The following is a 23,320-nucleotide window of genomic DNA, read 5'->3' as shown; positions in this document are numbered from 1 at the left end:
ATGGACAGATGGGGGACGCACAGACAGAGAGATGGACAGATAGGGACGCACCCATAGAGATGGACAGATGGGGACGCACAGACAGAGAGATGGACAGATGGGGACACACCCAGAGAGATGGACAGATAGGGACGTACAGACAGAGATGGACAGATAGGGACGTACAGACAGAGATGGACAGATAGGGACGCACCCAGAGAGATGGACAGGTGGGGACGCAACCAGAGAGATGGACAGGTGGGGACGCACCCAGAGAGATGGACAGGTGGGGACGCACCCAGAGAGATGGACAGATGGGGACGCACCCAGAGAGATGGACAGGTGGGGACGCACAGACAGAGAGATGGACAGATGGGGACGCACAGACAGAGAGATGGACAGATAGGGACGCACCCAGAGAGATGGACAGATGTGGACGCACCCAGAGAGATGGACAGATGGGGACGCACCCAGAGAGATGGACAGATGGGGACGCACCCAGAGAGATGGACAGATGGGGACGCACCCAGAGAGATGGACAGATGGGGACGCACCCAGAGAGATGGACAGATGGGGACGCACCCAGAGAGATGGACAGATGGGGACGCACCCAGAGAGATGGACAGATGGGGACGCACCCAGAGAGATGGACAGATAGGGATGCACAGACAGAGAGATGGACAGATAGGGACGCACAGACAGAGAGATGGACAGATGGGGACGCACCCAGAGAGATGGACAGATAGGGACGCACCCAGAGAGATGGACAGATAGGGACGCACAGACAGAGAGATGAACAGATAGGGACGCACCCAGAGAGATGGACAGATAGGGACGCACCCAGAGAGATGGACAGATGGGGACGCACAGACAGAGAGATGGACAGATGGGGACGCACCCAGAGAGATGGACAGATAGGGACGCACCCAGAGAGATGGACAGATCTGGACGCACCCAGAGAGATGGACAGATAGGGACGCACCCAGAGAGATGGACAGATAGGGACGCACCCAGAGAGATGGACAGATGGGGGACGCACCCAGAGAGATGGACAGATGGGGATGTACAGACAGAGAGATGGACAGATAGGGACGCACCCAGAGAGATGGACAGATGGGGACGCACCCTGAGAGATGGACAGATGGGGGACACACCCAGAGAGATGGACAGATAGGGACGCACCCAGAGAGATGGACAGATAGGGACGCACCCAGAGAGATGGACAGATAGGGACGCACCCAGAGAGATGGACAGATAGGGACGCTCCCAGAGAGATGGACAGATAGGGACTCACCCAGAGAGATGGACAGATGGGGACGCACAGACAGAGAGATGGACAGATAGGGACGCACCCAGAGAGATGGACAGATAGGGACGCACCCAGAGAGATGGACAGATAGGGACGCACCCAGAGAGATGGACAGATAGGGACGCACCCAGAGAGATGGACAGATGGGGGACGCACCCAGAGAGATGGACAGATGGGGATGTACAGACAGAGAGATGGACAGATAGGGACGCACAGACAGAGAGATGGACAGATGGGGACGCACCCAGAGAGATGGACAGATGGGGACGCACCCAGAGAGATGGACAGATAGGGACGCACCCATAGAGATGGACAGATGGGGGACGCACAGACAGAGAGATGGACAGATGGGGACGCACCCAGAGAGATGGACAGATGGGGACGCACCCAGAGAGATGGACAGATGGGGACGCACCCAGAGAGATGGACAGATGGGGGACACACAGACAGGGAGATGGACAGATGGGGATGTACAGACAGAGAGATGGACAGATAGGGACGCACCCAGAGAGATGGACAGATGGGGATGTACAGACAGAGAGATGGACAGATAGGGACGCACCCAGAGAGATGGACAGATGGGGACGCACCCAGAGAGATGGACAGATAGGGACGCACCCAAAGAGATGGACAGATGGGGGACGCACAGACAGAGAGATGGACAGATGGGGACGCACCCAGAGAGATGGACAGATAGGGACGCACCCAGAGAGATGGACAGATAGGGACGCACCCAGAGAGATGGACAGATGGGGGACGCACAGACAGGGAGATGGACAGATGGGGACGCACAGACAGGGAGATGGACAGATGGGGACGCACCCAGAGAGATGGACAGATGGGGACGCACCCAGAGAGATGGACAGATAGGGACGCACCCAGAGAGATGGACAGATAGGGACGTACAGACAGAGAGATGGACAGATGGGGACGCACCCAGAGAGATGGACAGATAGGGACGCACCCAGAGAGATGGACAGATGGGAACGTACAGACAGAGAGATGGACAGATAGGGACGCACAGACAGAGAGATAGACAGATAGGGACGCACAGACAGAGAGATAGACAGATAGGGACGCACAGACAGAGAGATAGACAGATAGGGACGCACAGACAGAGAGATGGACAGATAGGGACGCACAGACAGAGAGATGGACAGATAGGGACGCACAGACAGAGAGATGGACAGATAGGGACGCACAGACAGAGAGATGGACAGATGGGGACGCACCCAGAGAGATGGACAGATGGGGGACGCACAGACAGAGAGATGGACAGATAGGGACGCACCCAGAGAGATGGACAGATGGGGACGCACAGACAGAGAGATGGACAGATAGGGATGCACCCAGAGAGATGGACAGATGGGGACGCACAGACAGAGAGATGGACAGATAGGGACGCACCCAGAGAGATGGACAGATGGGGACGCACCCAGAGAGATGGACAGATAAGGACGCAGCCAGAGAGATGGACAGATAGGGACGTACAGACAGAGAGATGGACAGATATTGACGCACCCAGAGAGATGGACAGATAGGGACGCACCCAGAGAGATGGACAGATGGGGACGCACCCAGAGAGATGGACAGATGGGGACGCACCCAGAGAGATGGACAGATAAGGACGCACCCAGAGAGATGGACAGATAGGGACGCACAGACAGAGAGATGGACAGATATTGACGCACCCAGAGAGATGGACAGATAGGGACGCACCTAGAGAGATGGACAGATAGGGACACACCCAGAGAGATGGACAGATATGGACGCACCCAGAGAGATGGACAGATAGGGGACGCACAGACAGAGAGATGGACAGATAGGGACGCACAGACAGAGAGATGGACAGATAGGGACGCACAGACAGAGAGATGGACAGATAGGGACGCACAGACAGAGAGATGGACAGATAGGGACGCACAGACAGAGAGATGGACAGATAGGGACGCACAGACAGAGAGATGGACAGATAGGGACGCACAGACAGAGAGATGGACAGATAGGGACGCACAGACAGAGAGATGGACAGATAGGGACGCACAGACAGAGAGATGGACAGATAGGGACGCACAGACAGAGAGATGGACAGATAGGGACGCACAGACAGAGAGATGGACAGATAGGGACGCACAGACAGAGAGATGGACAGATAGGGACGCACAGACAGAGAGATGGACAGATGGGAACGTACAGACAGAGAGATGGACAGATGGGAACGCACAGACAGAGAGATGGACAGATAGGGACGCACCCAGAGAGATGGACAGATAGGGACGCACCCAGAGAGATGGACAGATAGGGACGCACAGACAGAGAGTTGGACAGATAGGGACGCACCCAGAGAGATGGACAGATGGGGACGCACAGACAGAGAGATGGACAGATGGGGACGCACCCAGAGAGATGGACAGATGGGGACGCATCCAGAGAGATGGACAGATAGGGACGCACCCAGAGAGATGGACAGATGGGGACGCACAGACAGAGAGATGGACAAATAGGGACGCACAGACAGAGAGATGGACAGATAGGGACGCACCCAGAGAGATGGACAGATAGGGACGCACCCAGAGAGATGGACAGATAGGGACGCACTCAGAGAGATGGACAGATAGGGACGCACCCAGAGAGATGGACAGATGGGGATGCACAGACAGAGAGATGGACAGATAGGGACGCACCCAGAGAGATGGACAGATGGGGACGCACAGACAGAGAGATGGACAGATAGGGACGCACCCAGAGAGATGGACAGATGGGGACGCACCCAGAGAGATGGACAGATAGGGACGCACAGACAGAGAGATGGACAGATAGGGACGCACAGACAGAGAGATGGACAGATAGGGACGCACTCAGAGAGATGGACAGATAGGGACGCACCCAGAGAGATGGACAGATAGGGATGCACAGACAGAGAGATGGACAGATAGGGACGCTCCCAGAGAGATGGACAGATAGGGACGCTCCCAGAGAGATGGACAGATGGGGACGCACAGACAGAGAGATGGACAGATGGGGACGCACAGACAGAGAGATGGACAGATGGGGACGCACAGACAGAGAGATGGACAGATGGGGACGCACCCAGAGAGATGGACAGATGGGGACGCACCCAGAGAGATGGACAGATGGGGACGCACAGACAGAGAGATGGACAGATGGGGACGCACAGACAGAGATGGACAGATAGGGACGCACCCAGAGAGATGGACAGATAGGGACGCACCCAGAGAGATGGACAGATAGGGACGCACAGACAGAGAGATGGACAGATAGGGACGCACAGACAGAGAGATGGACAGATAGGGACGCACTCAGAGAGATGGACAGATAGGGACGCACCCAGAGAGATGGACAGATAGGGACGCACCCTGAGAGATGGACAGATAGGGACGCACTCAGAGAGATGGACAGATAGGGACGCACCCAGAGAGATGGACAGATGGGGACGCACAGACAGAGATGGACAGATAGGGACGCACCCAGAGAGATGGACAGATGGGGACGCACAGACAGAGAGATGGACAGATAGGGACGTACAGACAGAGAGATGGACAGATAGGGACGCACAGACAGAGAGATGGACAGATAGGGACGCACTCAGAGAGATGGACAGATAGGGACGCACCCAGAGAGATGGACAGATAGGGACGCACTCAGAGAGATGGACAGATAGGGACGCACCCAGAGAGATGGACAGATGGGGACGCACAGACAGAGATGGACAGATAGGGACGCACCCAGAGAGATGGACAGATGGGGACGCACAGACAGAGAGATGGACAGATAGGGACGCACCCAGAGAGATGGACAGATGGGGACGCACAGACAGAGAGATGGACAGATAGGGACGCACAGACAGAGAGATGGACAGATAGGGACGCACTCAGAGAGATGGACAGATAGGGTCGCACCCAGAGAGATGGACAGATGGGGACGCACCCAGAGAGATGGACAGATAGGGACGCACCCAGAGAGATGGACAGATGGGGACGCACCCAGAGAGATGGACAGATGGGGACGCACAGACAGAGAGATGGACAGATGGGGACGCACAGACAGAGAGATGGACAGATAGGGACGCACAGACAGAGAGATGGACAGATAGGGACGCACTCAGAGAGATGGACAGATAGGGACGCACCCAGAGAGATGGACAGATAGGGACGCACTCAGAGAGATGGACAGATAGGGATGCACCCAGAGAGATGGACAGATGGGGACGCACAGACAGAGATGGACAGATAGGGACGCACCCAGAGAGATGGACAGATGGGGACGCACAGACAGAGAGATGGACAGATAGGGACGCACCCAGAGAGATGGACAGATGGGGACGCACAGACAGAGAGATGGACAGATAGGGACGCACAGACAGAGAGATGGACAGATAGGGACGCACTCAGAGAGATGGACAGATAGGGACGCACCCAGAGAGATGGACAGATAGGGACGCACTCAGAGAGATGGACAGATGGGGACGCACCCAGAGAGATGGACAGATGGGGACGCACTGACAGAGAGATGGACAGATAGGGACGCACCCAGAGAGATGGACAGATGGGGACGCACCCAGAGAGATGGACAGATGGGGACGCACCCAGAGAGATGGACAGATGGGGACGCACCCAGAGAGATGGACAGATAGGGACGCACCCAGAGAGATGGACAGATAGGGACGCACCCAGAGAGATGGACAGATAGGGACGCACCCAGAGAGATGGACAGATAGGGACGCACCCAGAGAGATGGACAGATAGGGACGCACCCAGAGAGATGGACAGATAGGGACGCACAGACAGAGAGATGGACAGATAGGGACGCACCCAGAGAGATGGACAGATAGGGACGCACCCAGAGAGATGGACAGATAGGGACGCACCCAGAGAGATGGACAGATAGGTACGCACCCAGAGAGATGGACAGATAGGGACGCACCCAGAGAGATGGACAGATAGGGACGCACCCAGAGAGATGGACAGATAGGGACGCACAGACAGAGAGATGGACAGATAGGGACGCACCCAGAGAGATGGACAGATAGGGACGCACCCAGAGAGATGGACAGATAGGGACGCACCCAGAGAGATTGACAGATAGGGACGCACCCCGAGAGATGGACAGATGGGGACGCACCCCGAGAGATGGACAGATAGGGACGCACCCAGAGAGATGGACAGATAGGGACGCACCCAGAGAGATGGACAGATGGGGACGCACCCAGAGAGATGGACAGATGGGGACGCACAGACAGAGAGATGGACAGATGGGGACGCACAGACAGAGAGATGGACAGATGGGGACGCACAGACAGAGAGATGGACAGATATTGACGCACCCAGAGAGATGGACAGATAGGGACGCACAGACAGAGAGATGGACAGATGGGGACGCACCCAGAGAGATGGACAGATGGGGACGCACCCAGAGAGATGGACAGATGGGGACGCACCCAGAGAGATGGACAGATGGGGACGCACCCAGAGAGATGGACAGATGGGGACGCACCCAGAGAGATGGACAGATGGGGACGCACCCAGAGAGATGGACAGATGGGGACGCACCCAGAGAGATGGACAGATGGGGACGCACCCAGAGAGATGGACAGATGGGGACGCACCCAGAGAGATGGACAGATGGGGACGCACCCAGAGAGATGGACAGATGGGGACGCACAGACAGAGAGATGGACAGATAGGGACGCACCCAGAGAGATGGACAGATGGGGACGCACAGACAGAGAGATGGACAGATGGGGACGCACCCAGAGAGATGGACAGATGGGGACGCACCCCGAGAGATGGACAGATAGGGACGCACCCAGAGAGATGGACAGATAGGGACGCACCCAGAGAGATGGACAGATAGGGACGCACCCAGAGAGATGGACAGATAGGGACGCACCCAGAGAGATGGACAGATAGGGACGCACCCAGAGAGATGGACAGATAGGGACGCACCCAGAGAGATGGACAGATAGGGACGCACCCAGAGAGATGGACAGATGGGGACGCACAGACAGAGAGATGGACAGATGGGGACGCACAGACAGAGAGATGGACAGATAGGGACGCACCCAGAGAGATGGACAAATAGGGACGCACAGACAGAGAGATGGACAGATGGGGACGCACCCAGAGAGATGGACAGATGGGGACGCACCCAGAGAGATGGACAGATGGGGACGCACCCAGAGAGATGGACAGATGGGGACACACCCAGAGAGATGGACAGATAGGGACGCACCCAGAGAGATGGACAGATGGGGACGCACCCAGAGAGATGGACAGATGGGGACGCACCCAGAGAGATGGCCAGATGGGGGACACACCCAGAGAGATGGACAGCACCCCCATATACCTGTCCCATCTATTCAGCTCCCCCATATACCTGTCCCATCTATACACCACCCCCATATACCTGCCCCATCTATACAGCACCCCCATATACCTGCCCCATCCATACAGCACCCCCATATACCTGCCCCACATCTTTTATCCCATTCTTCTGCATTTTGTGGAATTTCACCCCAAAAATGACATGTCATTATTTGCCAAATTTTCCTAATTAAAAACTTTTTAAGTGCCTAATTAATCATTCGTGAGGGTGTCCCAGGGGTTCTAAATCAAGTCCCTACATTATTACCTTAACATAGGGATTGTCCTTACCTGTACAACTTCTCAAGGGGTCACGAAAAAAGACGCATTAACTACTATGCAAAATTAGTGCTCGTTACCTGGGCAGCGGGAAAAGGGGTTATCGCGGCTGATTGAATTCCCCCCTTAATGTCCTATTCAACAAAAATTAACATTATCCAAACACAGCCAAGGTCCTGACTATTTATACAATATTTGTTATATCCCTCAAATGTTCCTTTGTAAAATAAATGCTTCTTAAATTGGACATCTGTATCACTCTGGTCTGTAGTAGCAATGCCCATGACATGGTGATATTAGTATGAGTACCCTATGGTGATTGTACGGCTGTACAGATACAGTCAGGTGCATAAATATTGGGACATTGACAGAATTTTCATATTTTGGCCTCTATTTACCACCACAATGGCTTTGAAATGAAACAAACAAGATGTGCTTTACCTGCAGACTTTCAGATTTAATTTGAGGGTAATTACACCCAAATCAGGTGAACGGTGTAGGAATTACAACGGTTTCTATATGTGCCTCCCACTTTTTAAGGGGCCAAAAGTAATGGGACAAACTAAACAATCCTAAATCTAACTTTCACTTTTTAATTCTTTGTTGCAAATCCTTTGCAGGCAATTACAGCCTGAAGTCTGGAACGCATAGACATCACCAGACGCTGGGTTTCATCCCTGGTGATGCTCTGCCAGGCCTCTACTGCAAATGTCTTCAGTTCCTGCTTGTTCTTGGGGCATTTTCCCTTCAGTTTTGTCTTCATCAAGTGAAATGCATGCTCAATCGGATTCAGGTCAGGGGATTGACTTGGCCATTGCATAACATTCCACTTTTTAGCCTTAAAAAACTCTTTGGTTGCTTTTGCAGTATGCTTCGGGTCATTGTCCATCTGCACTGGGAAGCGCCGTCCAATGAGTTCTGAAGCATCTGACTGAATATGAGCATATAATATTGCCCGAAACACTTCAGAATTCATTCTGCTGCTTTTGTCAGCAGTCACATAATCAATAAATACAAGGGAACCAGTTCCATTGGCAGCCATACATGCCCACGACACTACCACCACCTTGCTTCACTGATGAGGTGGTATGTTTTGGATCATGAGCAGTTCCTTTCCTTCTCCATACTCTTCTCTTCCCATCACTCTGGTACAAGATGATCTTTGTTTCATCTGTCCATAGGATGTTCCAGAACTGTAATGGCTTTTTTAGATGTTTGGCAAACTATAATCTGGTCGTCCTGTTTTTGTGGCTCACCAATGGTTTACATCTTGTGGTGAACCCTCTATATTCACTCTTGTGAAGTCTTCTGTTGATTGTTGACTTTGACTCATATACACCTACCTCCTGGAGAGTGTTCTTGATTTGGCCAACTGTTGTGAAGGGGTTTTTCTTCACCAGGGAAATAATTCTTCTGTCATCCACCACAGTTGTTTTCCGCGGTCTTCCGGGTTTCTTGGTATTGCTGAGCTCTCCGGTGCATTCTTTCTTTTTAAGAATGTTCCAAACAGATGATTTGGCCACACCTAATGTTTTTGCTATCTCTCTGATGGGTTTGTTTCGATTTTTCAGCCTAATGATGGCTTGCTTCACTGATAGTGACAGCTCTTTGGATCTCATATTGAGAGTCCACAGCAACTGATTCCAAATGCAAATGTCACACCTAGAATCAACTCCAGACCTTTTACCTGCTTAATTGATAATGAAATAACGAATGAATAGCCCACACCTGTCCATGAAATAGCTTTTGAGTTGATAGTCCCATTACTTTTGGCCCCTTAAAAAGTGGGAGGTACATATAGAAACCGTTCTAATTCCTACACCGTTCACCTGATTTGGATGTAATTACCCTCAAATTAAATCTGAAAGTCTGCAGGTAAATCACATCTTGTTTGTTTCATTTCAAAGCCATTGTGGTGGTGAATAGAGGCCAAAATATGAAAATTCTGTCAATGTCCCAATATTTATGCACCTGACTGTACATCTGTGTATCACTCTGGTCTGTAGTAGCAATGCCCATGGTGACATTAGTATGAGTACCCTATGGCGATTGTACGGCTGTACAGTTACAATGTGTATCACTCTGGTCTGTAATAGCAATGCCCATGATATGGTGATATTAGTATGAGTACCCTATGGTGATTGTACGGCTGTACAGTTACAATGTGTATCACTCTGGTCTGTAATAGCAATGCCCATGATATGGTGATATTAGTATGAGTACCCTATGGTGATTGTACGGCTGTACAGTTACAATGTGTATCACTCTGGTCTGTAGTAGCAATGCCCATGGTGACATGGTGATATTAGTATGAGTACTCTATGGCGATTGTACGGCTGTACAGATACATTGTGTATCACTCTGGTCTGTAATAGCAATGCCCATGGTGACATGGTGATATTAGTATGAGTACCCTATGGCGATTGTACGGCTGTACAGTTACATTGTGTGACACTCTGGTCTGTAGTAGCAATGCCCATGATATGGTGATATTAGTATGAGTACCCTATGGCGATTGTACGGCTGTACAGTTACAATGTGTACTCTGGTCTGTAGTAGCAATGCCCATGACATGGTGATATTAGTATGAGTACCCTATGGTGATTGTACGGCTGTACAGTTACAATGTGTACTCTGGTCTGTAGTAGCAATGCCCATGACATGGTGATATTAGTATGAGTACCCTATGGTGATTGTACGGCTGTACAGTTACAATGTGTGACACTCTGGTCTGTAGTAGCAATGCCCATGGTGACATGGTGATATTAGTATGAGTACCCTATGGCGATTGTACGGCTGTACAGTTACATTGTGTGACACTCTGGTCTGTAGTAGCAATGCCCATGATATGGTGATATTAGTATGAGTACCCTATGGCGATTGTACGGCTGTACAGTTACAATGTGTACTCTGGTCTGTAATAGCAATGCCCATGATATGGTGATATTAGTATGAGTACCCTATGGCGATTGTACGGCTGTACAGTTACATTGTGTATCACTCTGGTCTGTAGTAGCAATGCCCATGACATGGTGATATTAGTATGAGTACCCTATGGCGATTGTACGGCTGTACAGTTACAATGTGTATCACTCTGGTCTGTAGTAGCAATGCCCATGGTGACATGGTGATATTAGTATGAGTACCCTATGGCGATTGTACGGCTGTACAGTTACAATGTGTATCACTCTGGTCTGTAGTAGCAATGCCCATGGTGACATGGTGATATTAGTATGAGTACCCTATGGCGATTGTACGGCTGTACAGTTACAATGTGTATCACTCTGGTCTGTAGTAGCAATGCCCATGGTGACATGGTGATATTAGTATGAGTACCCTATGGTGATTGTACGGCTGTACAGTTACAATGTGTATCACTCTGGTCTGTAGTAGCAATGCCCATGATATGGTGATATTAGTATGAGTACCCTATGGTGATTGTACGGCTGTACAGATACATTGTGTATCACTCTGGTCTGTAGTAGCAATGCCCATGGTGACATGGTGATATTAGTATGAGTACCCTATGGCGATTGTACGGCTGTACAGTTACAATGTGTGTCACTCTGGTCTGTAGTAGCAATGCCCATGGTGACATGGTGATATTAGTATGAGTACCCTATGGCGATTGTACGGCTGTACAGTTACAATGTGTATCACTCTGGTCTGTAGTAGCAATGCCCATGGTGACATGGTGATATTAGTATGAGTACCCTATGGCGATTGTACGGCTGTACAGTTACAATGTGTATCACTCTGGTCTGTAGTAGCAATGCCCATGGTGACATGGTGATATTAGTATGAGTACCCTATGGTGATTGTACGGCTGTACAGTTACAATGTGTATCACTCTGGTCTGTAGTAGCAATGCCCATGATATGGTGATATTAGTATGAGTACCCTATGGTGATTGTACGGCTGTACAGATACATTGTGTATCACTCTGGTCTGTAGTAGCAATGCCCATGGTGACATGGTGATATTAGTATGAGTACCCTATGGCGATTGTACGGCTGTACAGTTACAATGTGTGTTGCTCTCCCCCTGTGCAGGTTCTGCAGCTCCTCCAGCACCAGCCAGACGCAGCCGCCCAGATTGCTCTTCAGGTCGCCTGGCAGGACACGTTTGTCAGATTTTTCTTGAAGGAAAATGCTGAATTCAGGAGCAGCAGCAAAATGAATTGTACAGAGAATATTACACAGGAGGACAGGAGCACAAAGAATCAGGACTTACCAAGGGATCATCCTGGAAGGGCGGAGATGGATACAGCAGATAATGTCACATCAAACAATAACACATGTAACAGCTGCTGTCCTGTGGGCACCGGGTCTCTAATTGCAAGCACCCAGTCTACGTGCACACTGCTGGATGAGGATGACCCGTCTCTTAGTGAGGCACAACTTAGGGCAGAGGACCCGGACGTGTGGCCCAGCGACCATTCACATCTCTCTCTGGAACTGTCTCCTTATGACTTGGGCGATGGTGAGACCCTCACACCTGGAAGCTTGGCCAGTACTCCATCGCCAATAGAGTCCTCCAAATCCTTTCACATGGATAAAGTGTCTGCTAGCGCCAATGATATAGTATTCGGGGATGACCTCTCTCTCAGTGTGAATATAGAAAGCAAAGAGGTGAGTAAGCTGGTCATCTAGGTCACGTTGTAACATTCTGTAACCTTACAGTAATGCTGCAGTATTAACCATTATTTATTTACCTATGGGGTGTAATGTCTTGTACCTGTGCTCCAGGCCCCAGTGACCCCCTTCTGGGCATCCATTGTTCTATAGCAGAAGGCTGGAGACCTCGGATGAGCGGAACCCGACGCGCAGCCTCTGACGCAGAACAAATAAAATAACCATCATCTGTCTTACTGTGTGATGACCTGGAAAGGCCAGATAGTCTCTTCTAATTATAATTCATCTTATTACCATGTGTTACAATGTAAATGGTTTCAGTTGCCTGTCTGTATATCAGTGTAATAAAGACCGTTAGGGTCTCATTACAGTGACTTTGGAATGTACTTGATGATAGTATAGACAGCGCTCATTGTACACAGACGTAATGACGCACATAAGACTACACTTGTACAGGTGCATTCATCACATTTAGGCATCATTTATCTGTAGAGAGGTGTCTGGTGCTCTCTTGGCGAATGATTGGGATCATTTATTAGACATGATTTGCTATTGGTCAGAAGATGGCGTTTGCGCCCTGTACGTGTGATCACCTACGTGTTTCCCTGCGCACCGCTGTTAGTTTCCCTCCAGCAATCACTTAATCACAGCGCTTATAATTAGGACTCCTGATCTATCTAATTAAATATAAGATAAGTGAGTGTGTTCCTTTAACTCTCTTACGTCAATGGGAAGTACAGTACAGTATGGGGGGGGGGCTTTTATGGCAAATTCCAGATCACTCGGAGGCCAAGTTTTGTTTTATTTAGGAATGAGAAGAGTCCTGATGAACGAATGACATGTCGGATGCACGCCCTGTATTGTTTTATAAAACTTATTTGCATTAAAACATAATGAATTATAAAATAAAGCGACCTTGCAGGTGTGTGAGGAGGAGCTGGTGCAGCTGCTGACCGACATCCTGCTGTGCCTCATGTGGAAAGGCCTGGACAGGGCCGACAATGATACCTGGATAGAAAGAGGACAGGTGTTCTCAGCGCTGAGCAACCTCGGGAGGACCAATCAGCTGCTGCGGCCCTCAGATGAAATTAAGCTGAAGTACGTAACTTCCCTCCCCATTCAGAGTCCTGTACTGATTGCGCTGAGCAGTGTAACCAGCCATATAACTCATTTCCAGGCTGATGTTTGTTATCTGACCCTGACATTCTCCTCTCTTTCCTAGTGACTTCCCCAATTGCTGTCCCATCGCCTCTGTCTTTACGCTTCTCCCCTTTCTGTGTTGTGCAGCTTGCTGGAGAAGATGCCAGAATGGGCTGTAACTGAGAACAGAGAGCCGAAATCTCAGGTCAATGCTGAAAATGCAAATAGATTACTGCACATTGTACAAGATTTCCTGCAAGCCGAGGGCAGGACCAACCCAGCCTTGTGGACGGAGAAGGTCAGACGTGTTACCTTTGTTTTTATTTGTCGTTACATATGTCATTCAGTGTGTGCGCTCAAGGGCCCTCATTCAGAGCCGGACGCTCTGAGCAGAGCGCTCGCTCTGAATGAGGGCCGTCCTCCATAAAAATGTAGCGTCCTCCTGGACGCTCGTATAGCTGTGGGTCACCACCCACAGCCTATACGAGCGTGCAGGTTGATGGTCGCGATGGTCTTGACCAACACAACCATCGCCACTGCGAGCCGGAGCTTACGGTTGAGTTTCTCAACCGCAGGGCCCGGAGTGATTTTGGCTCTATCACTAGTGATGTCAGTGGGCCGTCTTCTGACGGTAGGCGTTCCCTTGGGAACGCCCCCGTCAATCAACATCGACAGCACGCCCCCTTTGATCAGACACAACAAGCGAAGGAAAGTCCTTCGCTCGTCGCGTCTGGCGCATGCGCACGACGGAGCTCCCTCCGTCGTGCGCATGCTCAGTGCACACCATCGACCCACTTGCGAGCGGACAGCCGCTCACGAGTGGGTCTGAATCAGGCCCAATGTCTCTAAGGCCACGGAACACACCACTGCCGGAGCAATTCGTTTAGTGGATACGTGGCTTTACACACATACATACACAGATACACACATACACACATACATACATACATACATAGCATATTTCAGGAGTACTGAGAATATGTTTTACATGTAACTTACTACATTTCCTATAAAACATAGAACAGGAAATATGTACAAATAAACTGAAAATATAAAGAAATGTGATTAAATTCTAAAAATAAAACTGTACCTGACACTAAATAATCCTAATAATGAATAAAAATAATAATAATGTATTATTCAGTATGCGTGCGCGTAGTAATGGTACGTTCTGCACTCGGATAAGTATTACTAATACGGAGTATCACAAATCTTTCTGTAGTTCTAGCGGACACCTCTGTATATCTGAATAAACCAGTCAGTGATACAATGTTGCAGAAGTGTTTCCACTCTCATTTCTATGTGTGTTCACAAGCATGAGAGTAAACGCCTAGAATAAACGCACGCCATAGAGGTGCGATGGGAAGTTAGCGGTGTACTGTAATAGCAATGTGCACAACCAAACGACGTGGCGGCATATCAGGCAGAATTTTATTACCCCCTTTATATATTCTCCTGTAAATATTTGTGGCTTGTTCTGCAGCTGCTGGAAGAGATAGTGACTCTTATGGACAGTCTGTCCGTGTGGTACCCAGCTGGCCTGGAGTCTGCCGCCCTGTCCCAGGTAGAGTTTCGGCTGCTGCTCGGCTTCATCGCTCAGGACAATCTGCAGGTTTGTGCAGTATATTTACTACTAATATTTAGCTTTGGGAACTTGCAGAATAGGGGCTTTCTGTCTGCGCAGGTTTTCTGGATAATCCATGGAAGATTGGAAGCTGACTTTTGCCCAGTAATACTTCCAACGCCAAAGTCATAGGAACACGGGGAGATTTATCAAGACTTGGAGAGAGATAAAGTACCAACCAATTCGTTAGGAGCTGATTGGTTGGTACTTCATCTCTCTACTTTATCTCTCTCCAAGCTTTGATACATCTCCCCCACAGTACCCTGCGTCAGTATTGTGAGACCTTTCTCCACAACCACATATTAATGGATGAGGACTGTAACCATCTTGGTGCAGTGATTTCAGTTTGGAAATTAGGAACGTGACGCTGTTTAAGGAGAAGTTGAAAAATGAAAACAGAGAGGTAGAATGATACATTGCTAATGACTGTATTGTGCTACTCTCTGTACACACAGAGGGCGAGGACACGTGCAGAATTAGCCCATAGCTACCAATCAGCTTCTAGCTATCATTTTATAGAACGTGCGAGATAAATCCTAGCAAGAAGCTGATATGGGCATAACCTCCACTTCTCCTCTGTAGAAGGTTTGGTCCATCTCCCCTTGAGGGAAACAAGGACACAGCACTCTCTGACGAGCAGGGCCCTCCATACTCTCTTTGCTGCATTTATTGTACCTACCTTCTATGAGCCTGTGCTATGTATGCTGGGCCCCCTCCGGTCTGGCTCTGCGGAGCACTCTCCGACCTGACAAATCCGTGATAATAATAATCTTGTTGGACCTAGTAGGCCCTGAGCGCCAATGTGAGCATGCTGATGGTCTTGTAGATGACGCATAACTATTGTCATGCAGAACGCACCATTATGCAGTGTAACTATGGCGCTTGTATTACTGTAGGTGTGCGCCATGGCCACTGAGAAGCTGAGCACCATTATGCAGTGTAACTATGGCGCTTGTCTTACTGTAGGTGTGCGCCATGACCACTGAGAAGCTGAGCACCTTTATGCAGTGTAACTATGGCGCTTGTATTACTGTAGGTGTGCGCCATGGCCACTGAGAAGCTGAGCACCTTTATGCAGTGTAACTATGGCGCTTGTCTTACTGTAGGTGTGCGCCATGGCCACTGAGAAGCTGAGCACCTTTATGCAGTGTAACTATGGCGCTTGTCTTACTGTAGGTGTGCGCCATGGCCTCCGCGAAGCTGAACACCTTTATGCAGTGTAACTATGGCGCTTGTCTTTCTGTAGGTGTGCGCCATGGCCACCGCGAAGCTGAGCACCTTTATGCAGTGTAACTATGGCGCTTGTCTTTCTGTAGGTGTGCGCCATGGCCACCGCGAAGCTGAACACCCTGTTGCAGACTAAGGTGATTGAGAACCAGGAGGAGGCTTGTTTTCTGCTGGGGAAGCTGGAAGGGATCCTCAGCAAGTCCATCCGGGAGAGTTCAGAGACTTACTCCTTCCTGGTCCCCATTTTGAGGACCCTGGTGTCCAAAATCTACCAACTGCTCTTCATGAATCTCCACCTGCCATCCCTTCCCATCACTAATGGTAACCCCTCCTTGTTTGAGGACTTCCAGGAATATTGTAATTCTGAGGAATGGAGAATCTTCATAGATAAATATGTGAGTGTTGCGTGTGATCATATATAAATCTATAATTTTAGAACTACACCGTAAACATTGTTTCTACTTCAGGGTCCATAGGGGGTCCACAGGGTTGACCTTGGGGTATAGGTTGGGAACCAAATCCGGGCACCACGCAGTTAAAGCTTTTAGCTCCCAGGATGCACTTGGGTCCACTCTCCCTATAACCCCGCCCCCCAGCCAGAGGCACCTCAGTTTAAGTTGGTGCCCGGCCGGAATCGGGTCACCGTTTAGTGCAGTGGGGAGCTGATTAGCAGCCACTAAGCTTTATTTTTTTCTAAAGGACAGAGTTTTTTATTTTTCCTTTGGATTCTTCAGAGCGGCAGCGTCAGACTGTCCATAGGACGTCTAAGCTGCCGCTCTGTCACCCCGCTGGCGCTGAGACGCCAGTACAGATCTGGGGATCTCAGCGGGACCCCAGAGTCTGTACTAGCCGGACTCTGCGGGCGCCCAGGACTGCTGCCGGATTCACGGGGAGCAGGTAAGGCGCGGGTCACCGCTTGCGGTGATCCGCGCATTTGAAATGCAGTCCTGTGCCTCCGGTCTCTGGGGACAGACCGGAGGCGCCGGCAGTGGCGGCGGGCCCCCCATACCCCGTGTGTCCACTAGACCACCAGGGACTTAGTGTTCGGTGCAGGGAGCCGGCGTCCCGGGGGTTAATAGCCGGCCAGGGGAGACAGCCTTCCCTGTTACAGCGGCTCCTCCCCTCAGCTCAGCGCGCCTTTCAGTATCCATAGTCTGGCGTCGCTGAGCTGCTTCCTCCGCGGGCCACGCTTCTTCTGAGGTCTCCAGCGGCCATTTTCTCTGTGGTGCAGCAGAAATCTCTGGAGATTGTAGTGAGTCCAGTCCCCCTGCGTACCTCACCATCAGGTCAGTGTACACAGCGCTGTAGCCTTCCCAGACACTGAATCTGGGTAAGTTGCATGCAGTGTAATAGTGCAGTATATTATATGACATGTTTATGTATATATGTGTATATCTGCATTGTATGTGACTTATGCTAGTGCTGACTGTACTTTATTCTCTCACCTGTCAGTGTATATCTATCCCTTTCCTTATCTGCCCTAATACAACTGTCCTTGGGGTGGTTCTGAAACCTCACATTTATATACTTGTTAATATTTGTGAGGTTTGTCACATACTGTTGCGTGCTGCACGTTGCCATATTTTGAGTGGAACTGTGTGTTGCATACGCTGAAAATGGGTCCCTGCAGCTAATTTTTAGTTTCAGTCAGGACCAGTATAGCGCTGCTTGATGGCAAGGCTTGGTCAGATATGTCTGACCAGGAGATAGAGCGTTATACTGCACCCATTTTTACTATCCTGCAAGCCATGTGCTGCAGGTGTTAGTGCGGAGGATTTAACTCTTAAAGGGTTCTGTATGTGGCGTCATCGGGTGCCGGCCCCTTTCACGACCCCCTTGGGCGGTTTGTTTTCTCGGGATCCTCTTAATTGCGGATCGCCGGGCGGGCCCCATTGTTGTACCTCACTTGGGGTTACTTCACCATACTGCCCTTTTTCATCTCAGGGTATCTCGCAGTTTCTTGCACTCTTCGCCTGTGACACAGACTACCGCTCCCTGCAGGGGTTTTTTCGAGTATATGAATTCCCCCTGGTGCCACGATAGTCTGTCATGCCCCTGGCAGGGATTACCACAACAGCCACCCTGGGTGGAAGTCGTTTTTCTATGAAACGCAAATTGGCGTGGTGGACGCCCTGTGCTTACTTCCCACTTGGCTCTACCGTGAACTGGATACTGTTTTGGGCTCTTTCCCTCTTACACGGGGGGGAAGCCTATCTCAAGTATTATTATCCCTGTTTTAGGGCTGGTAGCAGGTCCATTCTGGTTAGAGTGAATGTTGACCTGCACCTGTATCATACACCCTCAGTATTACGTGCCTTCTGGGTCCCTGTTGCTGACTAGCGGGTGGATCGCATGGCGGGACTCTGGCTGTTGCCAGATATGAGGTATTACAACAGTGTTTGGTCTCCTGTCCCAAATTCCCTGAGGGTCATCATGAGCCCCTCCTGGGGTGGATGGGCGTGTTACTCGTCGGATTACAGACGTTACTACGCATCCCATTCCTGCGTGGTCGGATACTTCTGATCCGTAGGTGGTAACTCTGCCTGAAATCAGTATACTCGCTTTCAGGGGTTGTTACCCATCCTACCATGGCTATAGCATGGTTGGTTAATACTATTGCATACTGAGCTGATGCATTTGTAATGTTTTTTCCCCTCCAACACGTCTGGGGTTCAAATGTATTTGGTCGCTCAAGTAATATATGCAGTTGTCATAGGTGGACATGCCTATATTGGATACCAGCTCCAAACTTTCAGAGTTCCGGCTGCGACGGTATCCTCCGTAATACCCTATGGCTGCGCTCTGGGAATGCAGAGGTGCAGATACCATCTATAGGGTAGATCTGACCTTGACAGTGGCAGTACAAATTTCCCGCTGTCAGCTATGCTCACTGCGGGGCCTCAGACTATTAAGTCTTTTTGTCCTCTGGGTCAGCCTAAAGGTCTGTTTCTTCATAGACTGTCGGCCTTTACAAGGGCCGACATATCCAGTTCCGAGCAGGCCTGGACTGCCAGCCGATCCTGCTTCTGAACCTACGGATATATCGTCAGCCTGACGAGACAGGCCTACCACTGGGAGATGGCGATTTCTCAGTTTGCCCGGTACTAGTGTCTAGTTGCCGCGGCTACGTGGGTAGGAGGGTACGCCCTCTCTTTGCTCAGGCGGCCTATTTCCATGTGATGGTACGCAGGCCCTTATTCGGAACAGGGCCTTACAAATCCAGAAAGCTATACAGTTGTTGCGGTAAGCGGAGCTAATTGGGCCATCCCCACTTTCTCAGCGAGGGACTGGTTGGTCTGCTTTCTTTCTGGTGCGGTGGCTGAATGGTCCTCTTTGGCCTATTCTCTGTCTCAATTCCCTGAACCAGTTCCTAAAGCTACCTGGGTTCAGGAAGCAATCCCTATGCTCCATCATACTATGTTTGGAACCCAGGGACTTTATGGTATCACTGGATATACAGGACGCGTGCCTACGGGTACTTACAGAGACCTTACCTCAGCATGGACTGAGGTTTGCTGTATCACAGCACTTACGATTTTTCGGGCTCTGCCTGTTGGGACTGATCTCAGCCCCACAGGGGTTTACCAGCGTTTTGGATTTTCTGACAGTTCTTCTCTTCAGTGTATCCCAATGCTCCTGTACCTGGATGGCCTCCTGCTCTTAGCAGGATCACCGGGGTACTTTACAGCCGGGTCTGGTTGACTGTGGCTTCTTCAGGATGCAGACGTTTAATCAATGGGAAAAACAAAAGAGTCCTCCCTGCATCCCTCTCTGGGTATTCTTCACCTAGGAGCCCTGCTGGATTCTCAGAATCTGAGAATTCTTCTGGCATAAGACGGCATCTTCACTCTTCCATTAGGAGTACATGGATGTCTGCGCAGTCGCCATATGTCTTTACACTCTGGGATGCATGGTCCACTATTCAGTGTCTGCCTTTGGAAGGGTGGAATGGGCTTAGTTCCATTCTAGGCCTTTCCATAATTGGCTTATCTCCAGATGGAACAAGTTTTTTCTGTCTGATCACTGTTCAAACGATGATGCTCTCCCCGGAGGCAAGTCGGTCCCTTTTCGGGTGACTATGGCCATCTCGTCCAGGGTATTCTTTGCTAAGGACAGTGTCTGGTTCGCATCCATTTCAGTGCAATTGGATGTCTGTCGATTCCACCCTGTCAATTAACTTGTTGGAACTTTAGCCTATCTTGGGCTTCACTCTGGCATAGCCCTTGTTTCCCGGTGAACCTGAAAAAGTTCAGTCCGACAGGGTCAAAACAGTGGCTTCCTTTTTAGCAATACTGTTTGTTGGGTGGCAATGTCAGGTATGTCATACATTCGGACATTGTCTGAGGGTCTCCTCCCGACCATCTCGACAGTGTTCATTTCAGGTGCTCTCCATTGGGAAGCGGGAGTCCTCAGCCGTTACGACGTGCATCCCGGGGACTAGTCTCTTCCCCAAGAGAGGTTTCATCTCCTGGTGAGCAGGGGGGGGGCCCTCCTGAGGTGACACTCATGGCCTTCTGACTCTATCACACTATGGTGTTACAGTCCAACTCTGGGGATTCTGAAGCAACCTTCAGTGACTCTTTGTCGGTGAAGGGGTTCTTCCGATTTACGTACCTGTGTTCTCCAGTCTCCATTCTTCCTCGAGGGAAGTGTTTCAATCGAGACAGAGATGCTTTCCTGCTGGTGGCTCCTGGTTGCCCCAGATGTCGGGGGTACTTGGTTTTTTGGAGTCTCTCCATCGATACTCCATTCCTGATGCTTCACTACCCAGACCTGTTGTCTCAGGGTCCTGGGGTTTGCCTTGGACCTGGGTCGTTTGTCTTTGACTACGTCCCTACAGTGGTCTTACGGCTTCCATGGCTTTGTCATCGTTGGAATGATTGGAGCACATGGATCAGCTTTTGCGGGGACCTACCACAAACTGTGGCAGCCATAATTCTTATGGTATTATACCTATCAATACGATCCTCTGGTGTCCAGGATTTCCAGATATTCTGGCATTCCTTCCGGCTGGCTTGGGTTTCTCCCTCGGCCTGGCCTTCCTGACAGTGCAGATCTCTACACTGTCAGAATGATTAGGTTATGGAATTGCTCCGCTCTGATATCCAGTTCATCCTTTGGGGTGTTTTCTGGATTATGCCTCCATTTGTCCTCCCTAGGGACTCCTTGGGAGTTAGGAGTGGTTCTTCGTTAACTCCGGGGAAAGTTAATGGAACCGCTGGTTGTAATAGCCATTACATGGTCTATTGCTTTGGCTTTCTCTCTTTCTATCAGGGAGTTTATATCAACCAGGTGAGTGTCGGAATTGGGAGCGTTCTCATGTGGCTCCCTCTTCTGGAGGGCATCTTGTTAGGGTGTGAGTTGCTCTCACCCTGTGTTTCTTCTTAGTGATTTTCAGGTTCCATATTATTCTGGAACTTATGGTGCGGCCATTCAGTCCCCAGTCCTCTCGGCTGGTGTGGCCTCATTGACTGTGGTCCGGCCTCTGTGGATTTATGTGATCCATTCAAGTTCCTGACGGAAATCGGACTCCTTATTGGTGGTCTGAGATTTCTGGTTTTAACAGGAAAGGATGGCCGGCCTATGGCCATATGTTGGCTGGACGGCCTCGTATGTCTTCTTCAGGGGCTTACCCATGGGTAGGCCTTTCTGTTGTTGCTGCTTGTTTTTTCTCGGGCCATGTAACCCTCGTGGGTGGCTCGCTGTGGCGCCTTGGCTGGTTTGCCTTGCTAGGTGGCCACCTGGTCTTCTGTCCACACCTTTTTAAGGTTCTAGGCATTGTTTTCCTTTGCCTCTCAGGATGCTTCCTTTTTGGCGGCGGATTCTCCTCTCAGCACAGGAGCGTCCCCTCCCTTGGTTGAACTGCTTTGGGACATCCCCAAGGTCAACCCTGTGGACCCCCTATGGACCCTGAAGTTGAAAACAAGAGATATGGTAAGAACTTACCTTTGTTATCTCTGTTTCTACGAAGTCCATAGGGTCCACAGGGCGCCCGCCCTGACGCACCTGGCTTCAAATGGGCTGTGTGACTGGTCACCGGTTTTCCGTCTCCCATTTCTGTGAGTATGGTTATCGAGTGTTCCAGTTTTCTCTCTTTTTTTCTCCTCCTCCGGCCTTTGGCTACTTACAAACTGAGGTGCCTCTGGCTGGGGGTGGGGTTATAGGGAGAGTGGACCCAAGTGCATCCTGGGAGCTAAAAGCTTTAACTGCGTGGTGCCCGGATTTGGTTCCCAACCTATACCCCAAGGTCAACCCTGTGGACCCTATGGACTTCGTAGAAACAGAGATAACAAAGGTAAGTTCTTACCATATCTCTTGTTATAACATTCCTGTGTATGCTAGAGTGGGCGATAATAGCACCTTAGGACGTGTGTGATGCTACATGTTTAGTTTAGAAGACGAGATCCCTTCTGCTACTGGGGGATGGGGAGGGGGGTCCCCCACACAGGGTCATTTATATCTGTCCTGGTCCTTTTATGAAATCTTTTACTATTAAAGGAAGTTGCACAAATATATAAAAGGAAATCTCGGAGTGCGGGATAAGACCAGATCCTACTGCCTCACCTGGGCGCTGGGAACAGGAGCGCTGCCCAGGTAACAGCCTCTACACATTCAGTAAAGGCTTCCGCTGGGAGTAAAGTCATCTCCTCATATGACAGTACGTCCGTATACTGGCAATCCTCTTCCCAGTGCCTCTGTGCCAGAAGGATCACCGTGCTTACAGTCTAACCTGCAACTCTGCGCT

The 23,320-nt window shown here is 50.3% G+C and overlaps 1 protein-coding gene across 1 annotated transcript in view; it reads left to right on the top strand.

The window, feature by feature from the left end:
• The window catches only part of NBEAL1 (neurobeachin like 1), a gene marked incomplete at its 5' end in the record, with an annotated part of 169,294 nt that overhangs the window by 46,449 nt on the left and 99,525 nt on the right, over window positions 1–23,320 (top strand). Inside the window, 5 exons of the mRNA XM_088465841.1 lie at window positions 12,003–12,581; window positions 13,507–13,682; window positions 13,872–14,022; window positions 15,208–15,336; window positions 16,665–16,970. Coding sequence (XP_088321967.1) covers window positions 12,003–12,581; window positions 13,507–13,682; window positions 13,872–14,022; window positions 15,208–15,336; window positions 16,665–16,970 — 1,341 coding nt within the window. The remainder of the gene's footprint in view (window positions 1–12,002; window positions 12,582–13,506; window positions 13,683–13,871; window positions 14,023–15,207; window positions 15,337–16,664; window positions 16,971–23,320) is intronic.

Source organism: Taudactylus pleione, unplaced genomic scaffold (assembly GCF_031769625.1).
Source record: "Taudactylus pleione unplaced genomic scaffold, aTauple2 ptg002175l, whole genome shotgun sequence".
NCBI classification, from domain to species: domain Eukaryota; kingdom Metazoa; phylum Chordata; class Amphibia; order Anura; family Myobatrachidae; genus Taudactylus; species Taudactylus pleione.
This window is presented reverse-complemented; position numbering and strand designations above follow the sequence as displayed.